This window comes from Triticum urartu, chromosome 2A, assembly GCF_056163025.1.
Source record: "Triticum urartu cultivar PI428250 chromosome 2A, HENAU_Tu73, whole genome shotgun sequence".
Lineage (NCBI taxonomy): Eukaryota > Viridiplantae > Streptophyta > Magnoliopsida > Poales > Poaceae > Triticum > Triticum urartu.
Window position 1 is genome coordinate 73,668,495 of NC_141874.1, and position 16,019 is coordinate 73,684,513.

Genomic DNA, 16,019 nt, shown 5'->3' on the forward strand with positions numbered 1-16,019 from the left:
TTTTTTAACTGTTCCGGGACATCTATAGGATCCTCCTTCTCATCTTTAAAGCTACTCAAGTGACCAGTACTGAATTTGAACGAATCCTCTTCTTCAGAATCCAAATCATAATGCCCACTGCCATTTCGGCCATTAGGTGTGTGTTTGTCATCATACTGAAATTCTTTTTGAGGATACTTGTTTTCATACCTGGACTCACTATTCTGTCCATACAAATTTTCTTCCTCCTCTGCCATTGTGCCCGGTTAGTACCGTACACCTGTTTTATTCATTTTCTCTAACACTCTCTGCAAAAGTCAGCTCATTCACATGTTATATCTTTTTATTAATTTATCGAGTTTAATAAAGTGCACACCAGAGTTGTTACATTTTTACCTGTGCGCATAACTCCGGCATACGAAACAATTCCTTACGAATTTCCTTCATATCATTCATAACCCGGTCCATAAAAGGCATTAGATTAGCAGGAACCTCGGACACGTTCTCCATTTTTTTCTTTCCCATAACGGATGACTTTCGGCTACTATGTTTCTTACTGCTTTCAGCTTGTTCATCGCAAGTTTTTTCATTCTATACTCCTTCATAATGCAGTCATCAATCTGCAAAGTGAGTATGCAATGACAACATGAGTACATAACATTCTCAATGCATAATCAATGTACAAGTAAATAAGCATTATAATATTACCAATCCATGGCCACGACCATTTTCCAGGTCGTACTTGTCTCATTTCTCCGCTTTAGATTCAGTCCAATTTTTCATTAGGGGAATTTGCAACGACAACGGGTCATTTTTTGGGCCGGTGGTTGGCTGCACCTTCTCCCAATATAAGTACTACAGAACAAAAGACAAAATAAGTTACGAACACATAAATTAAAGGAATATGAAATAGTATTAATTAATAGCATACCTGGAGTAGGGCTAGGTTGCCACATGGCCATTCCCTCACACGGCCGTTCTGCTTGAGTTTACCAATCTCCGTCAAACAAGTTCGCAAAGTAAACACATTAAAATTCATCGTGCTTATCCGCTTCACGTCATGCACCAACGCGTAGTACTCCTTTGGTATGGAGACAGTCGACATGGGTGCAATAATGGTCCCCAGCAAAATAAGAACAGCCATCCGAAAAAATTCATCGTCGGCGGATTTATTCCTCACACTTTTTTGAATCAAGTCATCTATCACTATGTGACCATTTTTTTGTGAACGTACTGAATAGGAATTTTCTTTATTAACTCTTTTCCTTCCGTCGCAAGAATGCCAAAAACATCCTCACCTTCATTCTTAAACCCAAATATTGAACACACATCGTCCGTTCTAAGTGAAATTAGGCCTTTACTGCCACTATTTTCTTGTATCATGAATTTTTTGCTGTTTGGGTTATAACCTAACAACATAAAATGCAGCAAAAAATCTCTCATTTGTACTGACGGAATGATCAACATCTCTTCCAAGCCTGTTTCGTAGAACCTAAATCACTGAGCGGTGGTAAATCTTTCAACGAGACTTATCCACTTCTCTATGGAACATGGAATCACACCATCGATGTCCATATTGCATGTTAATTTTTTCCTATTAATACATATAATTACGCAATAGCATCGATAGAAATTGTTCGAGGTGAGAAACGTGACCTTAATCCGGGCGACAGCCGCCGAACAACGGCTGTGGCGGAGCCGAAAGCAGGCTGCCCAGCGTCGGCGATCTGCGCCTGCGGGGCATGGGGCAGTCTGTGCCAACGAGCGCCGTTGACTGTGGACGGCGATGGACGGCGCCGCACGTGCCGCGAGATCGTTGCGCGCCTGAGGGCGATCGTGGTAGGGCGATCGTGGCAGGGCGACTGGGCACGGGGCGGCGTAGGGGGGGCGAATGGTGTGGATAGGGTTCCGCCGTGCGTGGCGGTATACGGCGATGGAAAGGGAAAAAAATTATTCGTTCGCCGTATGGGCCCAGCCCGATACCGCCGAACCTATAGCGGCCAACCTATAGCGATGGCGGCCACCGCCGAACATGCTAATGTTTAGTCCCACATTGCTTCTCGCCGTGCTAATTAACCTGTTTAAATACCGTAATCTGCTTGCAATGTCAAGTCCTCTAGTGTGGCAGTATCACTTAAGGAGGTTAACGTAAATTATGCTCTGGCACTCCATAATCATGGAGTGTCACAGCAATAATTCACTTTAATCTTCTTAAGTGAGTCCGTCCGTAATATGGGACTTTTTATTTTTTTTGTTTATTTTGTATTATTTTTTCATGAAACGTTGTAATGTTTTTTTGACACGCCTGCAAAATTTGGGTGTGTTTCGACACTCGATGCATTTACTACGATTTTCTCCGTGAAAATACCCAGAAAACGTCTTCCGACGTGACGCGACTTCCGTTCGTACTCCGATTCCGTCGTAATCTAACGTGCGAGACCGTGGGGGTCACTCACACGCGCATGCAAAAGTTGGGTGCGTTTCGTGCATGTTGACATGTACTCACAGTACAAACCTGAGGTGTCGGTCTGGGGTGTGACATGCATTCAGTATGTGTTCCCTTTCACAAAGCCATGAAACGTCGGGATTTTTTCCACACGCTACAGTGTGGCACACAAGCACGCCTGCAAAATTTGGGTGTGTTTCGACACTTGATGCATTTACTACGATTTTCTTCGTGAAAATACCCACAAAACGTCTCCCGACGTGACGCGACTTCCGTTCGTACTCCGATTCCGTCGTAATCTGACGTGCGAGACCGTGGGGGTCATTCATACGCGCATGCAAAAGTTGGGTGCGTTTCGTGCATGTTGACATGTACTCACAGTACAAACCTGAAGTGTTGGTCTGGGGTGTGACATGCATTCAGTATGTGTTCCGTTTCGCAAAAGCCATGAAACGTCAGGATTTTTTTCCACATGCTACAGTGTGGCACAGAAGCACGCCTGCAAAATTTGGGTGTGTTTCGACACTCGATGCATTTACTATGATTTTCTCCGTGAAAATACCCAGAAAACGTCTCCCGGCGTGACGCGACTTCCGTTCGTACTCCGATTCCGTCGTAATCTGACATGCGAGACCGTGGGGGTCACTCACACGCGCATGTAAAAGTTGGGTGCGTTTCGTGCATGTTGACATGTACTCACAGTACAAACCTGAGGTGTCGGTCTGGGGTGTGACATGCATTCAGTATGTGTTCCGTTTCGCAAAGCCATGAAACGTCGGGATTTTTTTCCACACGCTACAGTGTGGCACAGAAGCACGCCTGCAAAATTTGGGTGTGTTTCGACACTCTATGCATTTACTACGATTTTCTCCGTGAAAATACCCAGAAAACGTCTCCCGACGTGACGCGACTTCCGTTCGTACTCCGATTACGTCGTAATCTGACGTGCGAGACCGTGGGGGTCACGCACACGCGCATGCAAAAGTTGGGTGCGTTTCGTGCATGTTGACATGTACTCATAGTACAAATCTGAGGTGTCGGTCTGGGGTGTGACATGCATTCAGTATGTGTTCCCTTTCGCAAAGCCATGAAACGTCGGGATTTTTTTTTCACACGCTACAGTGTGGCACACAAGCACGCCTGCAAATTTTTTGGATTATGTGTGGGAGTGGGCATACTAACTCACATGCAAAATTTCAGGCCATTCTGAAGATATCAAAAAATTGACCTTCTTCTCCGTAGACCGTTCGGGTAGGGAGCAAAGGCCCTGTCCGAAAACGAGTTATTTTTCGACATCCTTCAAATGAACCCAATTTTTTTCCACAGTCTTGTACCATCATGAATAGGATGCATGACAAGTTTCATGGCTTTTTGCCATTTTATGAATTTTCTATAATTTTTTCGGTCGAAACACTTTAAATGCTGACCGGACGTGACGCAACGTGCTCTTCATATCGAAATACCATAAATTTTTGGATTATGTGTGGGAGTGGGCATACTAATTCACATGCAAAATTTCAGGCCATTCTGAAGATGTCAAAAAATTGACCTTCTTCTCCATAGACCGTTCGGGTAGGAGCAAAGGCCCTGTCCGAAAACGAGTTATTTTTCGACATCCTTCAAATGAACCCAATTTTTTTCACGGTCTTGTACCATCATGAATAGGATGCATGACAAGTTTCGTGGCTTTTTGCCATTTTATGAATTTTCTATAATTTTTTTCGATCGAAACACTTTAAATGCTGACCGGACGTGACGCAACGTGCTCTTCGTATTGAAATACCATATATTTTTGGATTATGTGTGGGAATGGGCATACTAACTCACATGCAAAATTTCAGGCCATTCTGAAGATGTCAAAAAATTGACTTTCTTCTCCGTAGACCGTTCGGGTAGGAGCAAAGGCCATGTCCGAAAACGAGTTATTTTTCGACATCCTTCAAATGAACCCAATTTTTCTTCACGGTCTTGTACCATCATGAATAGGATGCATGACAAGTTTCGTGGCTTTTTGCCATTTTATGAATTTTCTATAATTTTTTCGGTCGAAACACTTTAAATGCTGACCGGACATGAGGCAACGTGCTCTTCGTATCGAAATACCATAAATTTTTGGATTATGTGTGGGAGTGGGCATACTAACTCACATGCAAAATTTCAGGCTATTCTGAAGATGTCAAAAAATTGACCTTCTTCTCCGTAGACCGTTCGAGTAGGAGTAAAGGCCCTGTCCGAAAACGAGTTATTTTTCGACATCCTTCAGATGAACCTAATTTTTTCCACAGTCTTGTACCATCATGAATAGGATGCATGACAAGTTTCGTGGCTTTTTGCCCTTTTATGAATTTTCTATAATTTTTTTGGTCAAAACACTTTAAATGCTGACCGGACGTGACGCAACGTGTTCTTCGTATCAAAATACCATAAATTTTTGGATTATGTGTGGGAATGGCATACTAACTCACATGCAAAATTTCAGGCCATTCTGAAGATGTCAAAAAATTGACCTTCTTAATATAATGTATGAATTTGAAACAACTAAAACGCTGACCGGACAAAAATATTACAAAACTTTATGTATTAATAAAATAAACTTTGCATAAAATGCTAAACTATTAAAAATAAGATACATAATAATGATGTGATCTGAATTTACAATGCACTAGCAGCACTACCGCAGCTGTCCGAACAGTATACACTGTCCGGGCAGCTGCGGCAGAGCTGCCCGGGCAATGCAAAGTCAACTCACATTATTACTATCTATCTTATCTGATAACGTGCATGAATCCGCCTATATAAGCTGGTCTGGGCGTCCTTCGGCGGGCGAGGTGGGACTAAACGAAACCATCCACCCCGCCCCTGCACCCTCGATCGCTCGCAGGCGCGCCTTCGAGCGGCCCACTAGGCCTACTGAAATCGGCCCACCTCGTCAGTCGACGCGCAGCGCCGCGGCAGGCCGCTCGCACTGCGCCTTACAGCGGCCCACCTCGCCAGTCAACGCGCAGCACCGCGGCAGGCCGCTCGCACCTCGCCTGCCGGAGCTCGCCCGCACCAGTTTAAATAGGTTTTTTTCATAAGTTTTTTTCAATTCAAGTTTAATTTTTATTTTATATTTTATTTTTACAATACAATTTTTTTTTAAAAATATATCTTCTAATTTGTTTTGCGAGTATTATGTCAATTTTTTATTGTTTGGTTTTATATTTACTTTTCTAGTTTACATAGGTTTTTTTCAATTCAAGTTTACTTTTTTTCTGAATTTTATTTTTTACAATACAATAGTTTTTTTAAAAAAATCTTCTAACTTGTTTTGTAAATATTATGTCAATTTTTTATTGTTTGGTTTTATATTTACTTTTCTAGTTTGATTCTTTTCTCATTTTTTTTACAATACAACTCTTTCTAAAACTAAAAATAACAGTATCGATTTCAACACTTGATTGTTCAACAACATTTAAAAACCATCCATTCAAACACTCGATATTTCATTAGAGTTTTCATAGATATTTTACATAGTACTAGAAATAAAACTTAACTAAAGAACATTACGAAAATAATTAAACATTACTAAACAACATTTTCAAATAAACCCTAAACTACTCGTCCTTCACGCCGCCGAAGTCTGCCTCGTCATACAGGCTGTCGCCGTTATCGCTGTCGTCGCTGCTGCTGCTGCTATCGTCGAGGGGCACCACGGGCACGGCCGGCGCAGCCATCGAGTCCTCGAGCGCGGCGTGGTACCTGGGAAAGTCCTCCGGGTGGACGGCGCCCGGGGCGACCTGAAGGTACTCCTGAACGAGCGGCGGCGGCTGCGGCATGTTCTCCGACTCACGGAGCGCCGTCAGGTAGCCCGGCATGTCGTCCGGGTCGCCGGCCTTCGCCGCCAGCCGCCTGTACTCCGCCACCAATGCCGGCTCTGGCAGTTGCTGCAGCTCGGGCGGAGGGGCGCGGCTGGACCCTGCGCCGTTCCTGCCCGCCGTACGGCGATCGCCGGGGCCGAGGCGGACAGCGTCGCGGTCACCGCCTCGGCCTCCGCGGGGCGGGGGCGGGTGCATGGCGCCGAAGTCGAGGCGGGCGCGGGTCAAGCGCGCCTCACCACGGCGGTACAGCTGAAAGCCGTCCCCCGGCGGAGCAGGCACGACGCCGGCGACCGCCTGCGTGCGGTACGGCGCGACCACCTCCTCGAAGGTGCGGCCGTCCAAGAGCTGATGCCGCCGCGCGCGGTTGTGCTTCATGGGGGGCGCGGGCCGGCGTAGGCGTGGAGACGCCGTAGCCGATCGTCGGCGAGGCGGTCCGCCCAGACGGGGTTGTTGGGGGCGTACTGGGGGTCGGCGAGCTCCTCCGGCGACAGGCGCGCCCTGTACAGGCCGGCGGCGCGGGCGAAGAGGTGGGTGCCGACCTCGGGCACCGGCGCAATGGGGACGCCGTCGATGCTCAGGCGCCACCTCGCCGGCAGGCGCACGTCGGGCGCGGCGGGGATGCCGAAGTGGGCGAGCTCCTCCGCCTCCTCCATCGTCAAGTTAGGGCGGGTCATCGTCGGCGAGAGGGAGAGGCAGGGCGCACGAGGTGGTGAAGGGCGCAAGAGGAGGACGCCGGCGACAAGGGGGGAGAAGGAGAGGAGAGGCGAGGCGAGGGCGGTGTGCGAGCCGGCGGAGGGCGCGAGGCGCTTTTTATAGGGCGTAGTGGTGGGTGGGGCGGGAGGTGCCGGCGATCAATGCCGGTGGGCAGCCGAGCGGTCAAAGGGTGCAGAAGGGCAGGCGGCGGCGTGTGAATCGGCGTCGGCGATCAATGTCGGTGGGCAGCCGAGCGGTCAAAGGGCACAGAAGGGCAGGCGGCGGCGTGTGAATCGGCGCCGGTGATTAATGCCTGAGTACGAGCGGGCGGCGTTCGCGGGCGGTCAAGCGGTGGCGTGCGCAGGCGCGCGGCAAGCGGTGGCGTGTGAATCCGCGCCGCCCGCGGACCGGCGCCGGTGACGGGACGGCTCACTGCGCCGGCGTTAATGGTTCGCCTAATCCGCGACGAATTAATGGATTAGGTTTTAGTACGCGTGGGCCCGCCCTTCTCCTCACGCGGCGTACACCGCCCACGTACGGGCGTAGAGCGGGCCGTACGGACACGCGCCTCGCTACGCCGCGGTACGCCTCCCCCACCTTGATTTCCCATCCTACCCCTACTCACTTCTTCTCACGAAAGGGTATCTTTTAATCTGGACCGTTGATGTGTCCAGGGGGGTTGTACCAAAGAAGAAGTGAAGACATAAAAGTTCAGTACCACGTTTAGGGACCTTATTCCAGAATTAATTGTTCACAGGTTAATCACTAGCAGTATGCGAGTATCGGTTATAAAACTAACGTGAAAAGAGGAGACATGAAAAACTGCCTGATACTAGAAATTTTTTAATTGGTGGAACTACAATATTGTACAAGAAAACACATAATAATCATGGTAAACAAAATTTACAGTTAATATTACATACTTATCAAAATAGTTAGATGCCTTAGATAACAGAAATTGTATATATAGAACAAGGTAAATATACATCACCTCATCAAGGGACACATCATGCTAGCAGTAACAAGAGACCACTCATGAACATTTATTTCATTGTTTAACATTTCAGGCCCATCATCATCCCCATCAGCCACATTACCTACAAACAAAAGACAAAATAAACGGACAAAAATTAAAATAAAAGGTACTCCCTCCATTCCATAATTATTGTCCTGGTTTTAGTTCAAGATGGCAATGTAGTCATGTATACCTTGAGCCAGTTACTAACATAAGATACAATGTTCTATAGGAATAAGCAAAGGCACATCTACTACAAATTTGATGAAAAATATATATATGCAAAACAGTATAGTAATGCTCCATTTTGCACAGTAGTGAAGGATGCTTCCAGCCTATCATTATGTTGTCTAGAGGACTATAACTGTTTTCAATTGATTTTGTTCCAAATTACATGAAACACACAAAATCAAATTATGACAGTAATCAAACAGTGACAAGGAAGAACATGACTACTACGGTTCAAATAGATATGGCCTTAATTACAGAAAATAGGAGAAAAGCAATATTTATTTCTGATTCTAGTAGGAGGACTCTCCAGCAAAGGATTCAAACCTTAATGAAACTTGCATATTAATTCAATAAGGAAAGATATAGATGCACGTCGTAAATGCGGATATAGGATTACTGGTAAGATCAACAGACATGAACACTAACTTGTAGAGAGAGAAAATATTGTAACGAAGACAACAAAAGGGAAATGTGCAAATCAAATTACTCAAATAGCATTTCTGAACTTAACCATCCATATATTGTATGTGCATAGAAACGAAAACGGTTTTGTTCTAGATTTCGCCGGGTTCAACAATCATATCACAAACTATTGGCAACAATTTAGGTAACAAACAGAGAAACAAGTACTATAACCTATATATGAACCGGTAGAGCCCCCTCGACAGCATTTCAATAATCCGAAAGATAATTGGACTCTTGAATTTGAGTTTCAGCATTCACAGACAGAAAAAATGTTTCAGTACAAATTTGGCAATGTTTGTAGCATATGTAGACATAGAGAATGCAGTTCTAGGAGAGCTTAGGTAATGTCAAGTGCACATAGTATGATCTTAGATGTTTATCTCAGATAATAGGGTTATTACAAGAAAACCGTATAATGCGCCGTGAGAAGAGTATGATGTGCCATGCCCAATGAATTAGTTAAATCTGTGCATGTTAGTAGAAAAGAGTAGAGAATGATGTGATACATGTGAATGACACATGGTTTGGTTCAGCTGTCGGTAATTTAAGTTTCTGTATAAATTTGGCGCTATCTGTACCTATTTCTCGACATAGGTAGACAAATTTGGTGTTGCTCAAAGAAAGGTAGATAATTTTTAGTATGAAGTGTAAACCCAGATACTAGAATGCTTACCGTAGTGTGAATATGTGAGTTAATTAGCTTAAATTAGATAAAAAATTAGTACTCCCTCCGTAAAGAAATATAAGAGCGTTTAGATCACTGAAGTAGTGATCTAAATGCTCTTATATTTCTTTACAGAGGGAGTACTTTCCAATCTGCAAAAAAGTAGTGATCTTAATGTTCTTAAATTTACTGGTTTCTTCTAGCATAAGTATTGCCAATTTGTGTATACCTTGATTCAGAGATCAATCACATCTTGATTCAGAAAAACCATACTGCACAATTATGCTATTTCCTGACATGAGAAGAACACCCCAGCGCATAACTAGTCTGTAGACACGTGCCATGGAAATTCTGACATTTTCTTGGGTTAAAGAAACATTTTCTTTTATTCAGTCGTGGCATGACACCAAAAGAACCTAGTATGTAACTAATGCTATATATATATTCGATTCTTTTGAAACTTATGCTTTTTTTGTTCGAAGACTGAACTTATCCATTTGATATGGAAAATTGAACATCATAAGTCAGATTGCCATGGGTTCATAAGTCAGACCTACTTCTGTTTTTATGGATCTTGGAAATATGATTGATGGTGCATTTGGGTTCAGGTAAAGGAGGGAACAGTTCTGAGCACTCTGCAGGTGATCCAGAGGTTGATCCCAGTTCTATTTCGTATTTGGTCGCTGGTCTGATGGATTGCTACTGCTGCTAGTTGGTGGTTATGGCAGGGACATAGATGGCCACCGAGCGAGCGAGGGAGGGCCCATGGCGCTCGCCTGCATGAGCTGCACGTCCGTTGCCAGCGGCCCCTCCGTGCGCCGGCACGCGGCGAGTCCGCCCTGGTCGTCCGTTGCATTTTCCTTTGCCAGATGCATTGGGAGATCGGCCGCCGCCGCCTCAGGGTGGCGCATTGACGCCGTCGCCGGGAACGGAGGTGGGTGCTCTCTTCTCGACTTACTCTGTTCCGCCTGGGTGTTGATTCTCTCTGCGCTCTTGGCTTCTCCTCCTAGGTGAGGCGGCGGGTTGGGAGTTGTGCCCGTACAAGTCATCTTGGATGATGAAGTTGCCTAAACTGAACGTAGTCACCCCTAGAGCCCAGATTTCTCGACAGAATTGGCCTATTGACTTTTGTGCCTCTAAGCTTCCTCCTAGAGATGTGCGCCTTTTGTTCCTGCATTACCACCACCATTCTTTCTACAATAGTATCTGAATCCTACCACTCTGCTGCACCGTTACCAACCTTACTTACTGTCTAAAACAAATTCAGTCGCCATTCACAAGTCGGAACAAGATAAATGAAGTGGGTTTACGAATTCGAGACCATCCTCACTAGCTTTGGTAACTTAGAGATATTTAGCATTCTTAATGAACCCCTAGCATCTTCTTTGAGTTAGTAATGTTATTACATACGTTTGTACTGTTGATGGTTACTACTGTTAGTTATGCACTTGAGTGATGGGCCTGTAGGATAATGCTGATCAAAATATTGATATGTTAGGACTAGTTTCCTAGTGCAAATGCACCAAGAAAAACCATGTGCCAATTGACATTTATGCTAGCTAGCTATATTCAGTTGGTAGGTGCTCATACTTAAACTGCACATTTAAAATTTAAGCTTCGGTAGTGTTATCTATTTAGTCTGATTTATACAGTGCATTTCTAAGCTGAAATGTTTTTTGTAACTGAAATATATAGTCTGAGTTTCATTCAGTTATTTGCAATGTTTTAAATAGCAGGTTATGGCATGTAGCGGCGACCCTTAAAAACAGCTATAGCTGGGCTATAGTGGGCTATAGCAGAGCTATATCGGCAAATTGTACATGAAATCATTTAGCGGCAACACCCTCAAACAGCTATAGCGGAGCTATAGCAAGGCTATAGCCGGCTATTTAAAACTATGGTTATTTGTCACTTTTTAATTGAATATTTTTTTGTAACTGAAATATATGTGTACTTACAGTGCATATTCGCATTGTATCAGAATCTTAGTCCTTTTCTCCTGTATCGTCTGAGATTATGCTTCCTCTCCATTTATTCATTATATCTATATGCCTTGCTGATGCTCATTTCTACTGCTGCAGGATAATGAGATGTTGAAGCGGCAAAGTGAATCCATGAGATTGCAGTGTAATTGCACCGTTCCATTGAATATTACTCAGGAATAAGGACATTTCAACGGCAGACTAGCTCTATTTTTCCTTTTCATTTTTCTTACTATTGGAGTGAGGAAATGTAGAATGAGAAACTGTGTGGTAGCACATATGGCAACTGTGTGACAGTAGAATCAGGAATAAGGAATATGGCAACTGTGTGATAGTGACATTTTTCCATCACTATTGTTTCTTAGAATTGTATGCATAAAATGGAATTGGTTGATTTTATTTTTTTTAATCCTACATAGTTGGTAGTAGCGTGGGAACAAATTAAGGGCTACTAGTATCTAGCGTTGGTATTATAAGCACGCTACTACTACTTCATTAGTAGTAGCGCGGTTTTGTAATAGCAAAGTTAGCAATAGCGCGGGTCTACCCGCACTATTACTAATTATTAGTTGTAACGCGGGTACCCGCGCTGCTAATAGCTATTTTACCAACGCTACTAGTAGCTTTTTTTCTAGTAGTGTATGGGCACTACCAATGTTCTCTCCGTCGGCCCCAATAAACGGAGCTGAGATAGATCAATGGTTTTTCCACGCACCCAACGATCCGGGCTAGACTTCCTCTCCCACGGCTGAATGGTGCGCCTGAAGACATGGCAAGGCCGAGGCCGCCATCCTCTGTCCGCAAGATATGGAAGAAGGACTGCGCGGTACGTTGAGCATCCGTCGGCCGCTCAATCACACGCAGGCTCTGCCTTTCAATGTCAAACTCAAGGAGGGCACCATGATCGATCCTCCATCAAAGTGCATTATTCCCAATCAGAATGCTATGGCTTAACGGATCAATCTCGTGAGGAGTGGCTGTGTTGACCGCATCTCCCCACACACCGTACTCCGATTCGTAGAGGCAAGCCAGGATCCCATTGTGGCTGTAGCGTAGCACCAACTTAAACGGGCTATCGCCGCCGCCATCGCCATCGCCGGCGGTGGCAGGGCACAACATCGCGGCGTGCCGAACGATGGTCTCCTACCTGTTGATGTGGAACCCTGGCTGAGAAGGCACCCGGCGCTGGTGGCCGGTGATGGGGTCCCACACTAGGGCTTCGGGCCGCTCCGGGCCGAGGAGGAGGGCGACGCCGTGGCGGCAGCCGCAGAAGTGGCCGCGCCCCTCGCCGCTCGACGTGAACCGGTTGAGCCACCCGGCGGGGATGCGATCCAGTGGGTCGAACGTGGGCGTTAAGAAGATCGGGTGGCACAGGCCGGCGAAGAAGCCGAGGAGCGGGGCCCGCCGGTGGTGCGCGCGGAAGCGGCGGAAGAAGGCGGGGTCCTTGAGCAGGCGGCGCCAGCGCTTGCAGACGAGGGCGGCGCGCGGGAGCGAGGTCGGCAGCGGAGGGAGGCGGACGAGGATCTCGCGGAGGAGGTTGTCGTCCTCCAGCGGGGGCGTGGGGGCGAGGAAGGAGCGGCCGTCGTCCGGCGGGGAGGAGCGACGGTGGACGCGGAGGTCTAGGTCACCCAGCGGCGAGGCCGAGGGGGAGCGGGACCGGCGGCTCATTTCTCCTTCGTGTCGTTGGACTGACTGTTGAGTCGTAGAGACGGTCAAATATCATCGTGGCCAAAACAGCGAGACCATTCACGTTGCGCTATATCTGCCGTCAATTTCGGGCATAGGGCAACAGTGACTATAGCGGCCAAAGAAAGGAAATAAATCATGGCCAAAACGCTTGCTCCATATTTGGAATGCATGGTAATTCTAGTTTAATTTTTAGATAATATTTATAAAAAATAAAAATTCAATCTATTGGTCAACTGTCCAAAATTGAACAGACGCTTGGTCTGGCTATTTAACCATGTTCTCGGCCGGCACCATCTACATCACAAACATGCCCAGTCGTCCACTTACAATCCTCCTCCGTGCATCACCTCTGTCATGACCGCAAGCTCGAGAATGTTGTGGAAGCCTCTCGGCGAAGCAAAAGCACGAGGTAATCGGCCTTGCGGCAAACTGCTAGGACCGCCATGCAGGTAGATAGAAATAGGCATCCTGATGAGCTCGCCGAGGGTGAGTGACAATGACATGGCGGTGGAAGAAGCCTACGACAACGAGTCGACGCCCTTGCTCGCATTGTTTCATACCGACTGCACTATAAGACAGACACAGGAGAAAGAGCACTACAACCTCGCTCTCCTCGCATCACCGGCTGACAGATGGCTAGATCTACGACGAGCTCACAATGCTGCTGGCTGGTTGTGTGGACCAGTTAAGGAAATAAGCACATATAATTGCTACTACCTTTGTCCTGGTTTATTGGCTCTCATTATATTTTATTTATGCCAAATTTAGAACGTAAATTTAACTAACAAAATTTCATGCATGTCACAAAAAGTTATGTCATTACAAACTATGTTCAAATACAAATCGAATGATATAATTTTTGTTGACATGCATTAACATATTGTTAGACGCATTTCATTTTCGACCAAAAACATTTTAAAAGGCCCACTAATTTGGCACGGCCTGGCCCTTGCCGCAGAGCCGCGCCATCCTCTGCAGCAGCGTCGCGATCTGCCGGCCGTCGCCGTTGTTCCGCGCCACCACCTCCCGCAGCTCCCTCGCGCGGCGCCTCGCCGCCTCCCCTTCCTCCCCCTTCACAGCCGCGCGCAGCGCCCACGCCACTTCCTCCGCCATGAACTCCCCGAACCGCTCCTGCTTCACGCGCGCGGCCGCCGCGCCCAGCTCCACCGCGAGGTTGGCGTTCAGCGGCTGGTCGATGTGCAGCGGCAGCGCCACCATCGGCACCCCCGCCGCCATCGATTCCAGCACCGAGCTCCACCCGCAGTGGGTCAGGAACGCGCCGCAGGAAGGGTGCGACAGGATGCGCCGCTGCGGCGCCCACCCTTCCACCACCAGCCCGCGCGCGGGCGCGAACCCCGGCGGCATGGACCTCGCCGCGCCGCGGGCGTCGTCCTCTGCGTTCGGGAACCGCACCGCCCACAGGAAGGGCACCCCGCTGAGCTCCAGCCCGCGCGCCAACTGCGCCATCTGGCGCTCCGACATGAAGTACTCGCTGCCGAAGGAGACGAACACCACGGAGCCAGGCTCCTCGCCGTCGAGCCACCGCGTGATGCGCCCGCCGTCGCGCTGCTCTTCCGACCCACCGGAGTCGACGAGCAACGGGCCGGTGGGGATGATCTCCTTGCCCAAGAGCTGGGACAGGTAGTCCATGTACTTGCGCTCGATGTCGGCGCAGGACTTGACGGCCACGAACCCGGACGAGCGCTCCAGGCTGAGCGGCAGGCGGTCGCGCTCGGGGACCAGGGCGGTGCTGTCCTCGCGGACGGCGACCAGCGCCGTGTACTTGACGTCCTCGTCGGCGCCGCCGAGGCTGATGCTCTCGAACGGGAAGGCGCTGGGGGCCCGGTCCGTCTTGAGGCAGTGGATGAAGAACGACGTGGCGGCGGCGCCGCAGGTGGCGAAGTGGACCGCCGGGACGCCGCGCGCCTCGGCCTCGAGCGGCGCCCACGGCTGGATGAAGTCGTAGACGAGGATGTCCGGGCAGAGCTCGTCGAGGAGCGCGCCGAAGCGCGGCGCGGCGAGGTCGCAGGCGCGCTTGAGGACGGGCATGAGGCGGGCGGGGAGGCCCTTGGTGGTGTGCAGCGCGGGCGGGAGGTCAGGGAGCGCCGGCAGGTGGAGCTCCACGAGCCTGAGCCTGTCCGTCTGGTGGTGCGCGAGGGGCGCGAGGTTGACCGGCGTGGAGACGAGGTGGACGACGACGTCTAGGTGGTGGCCGTCGGAGGCGCTGGCGATGAGGCGCCTGGCCAGCTCGAGGTACGGGCTGATGTGGCCGTGCGCCAGCCACGGGAACATGACCACGCGCATGCGCTCGCTCTCCGCCTGCGCCATGGCGATCGATCGGACGTGGCTGTGGATGGGGCTACTGGGTACAGGAGTGCCGTGCAGCTTAACAGTGCCGGAGTTGAATTTTTCTTCTTGCTGTGTGATCTGCGTCCGGCGGGGCGCGTGGATTTATAGGCGGAGTGATCGTGTCTGGAAACGCGAGGGCGCTGACCGTCGACGTACGTACGTGCAGAGAGCTCAGTGGGCGAGCGCCGCGCGCAAGCTCCCCGGAGGTCGGGGGTTGCGGCGTCAGCATGGGTGGCGCGCGGAGTCACTCTTCCGAGGCCACGCGTTGCGTGGGGGAGAGGCGCGTGTCGGGCTTCTTCCATCACGTTCGTGACTCTGGCCTCTAGATCTAGATGGGGCACGCGGCACGACGGCGGGAGGGTCGGTAGGTGGCCGGCCGGCTGGCAAATTCAAATTTGATGTTTCTCGCGGGCTGCGTGAAACGACGGCTTCCGGGGCAGAAAAAACCCAGAAGTTGCCAGAGTTACGGAAGAATTGGCTAGAAACGAGCCTGAAAAGAGCTGAAACTTCTTTTTCTACTAAGTTAGTATTATATTATTATGATGTAAAGAATTAATTCTTTTCTAATCAATTTCTTGTGTGATATTTGAATATTCTTTCACTCCAATTGAAAATCCAAAAGGGTTTCTATTTACGGAAATGATAA

General features: G+C 48.5%; 2 protein-coding genes and 1 pseudogene across 2 annotated transcripts; 1 reads left to right on the top strand and 2 right to left on the bottom strand.

Annotated features, from left to right (window-relative positions):
- The first annotated feature begins 1,721 nt into the window (after positions 1 to 1,721).
- On the top strand, positions 1,722 to 7,670 carry LOC147983854 (uncharacterized; annotated as a pseudogene).
- Positions 7,671 to 12,478: 4,808 nt separating this feature from the next.
- LOC147983855 (uncharacterized) lies at positions 12,479 to 13,647 on the bottom strand. Its single transcript, XM_087540890.1, has one exon. It carries the CDS (start codon positions 13,001 to 13,003, stop codon positions 12,479 to 12,481), a length of 525 nt encoding a protein of 174 aa, XP_087397016.1. The 5' UTR covers positions 13,004 to 13,647.
- A 140-nt stretch (positions 13,648 to 13,787) lies between these two features.
- LOC125535727 (UDP-glucosyltransferase 29-like) lies at positions 13,788 to 15,442 on the bottom strand. Its single transcript, XM_048698791.2, has one exon. It carries the CDS (start codon positions 15,350 to 15,352, stop codon positions 13,952 to 13,954), a length of 1,401 nt encoding a protein of 466 aa, XP_048554748.2. The 5' UTR covers positions 15,353 to 15,442; the 3' UTR covers positions 13,788 to 13,951.
- Positions 15,443 to 16,019: the final 577 nt, after the last annotated feature.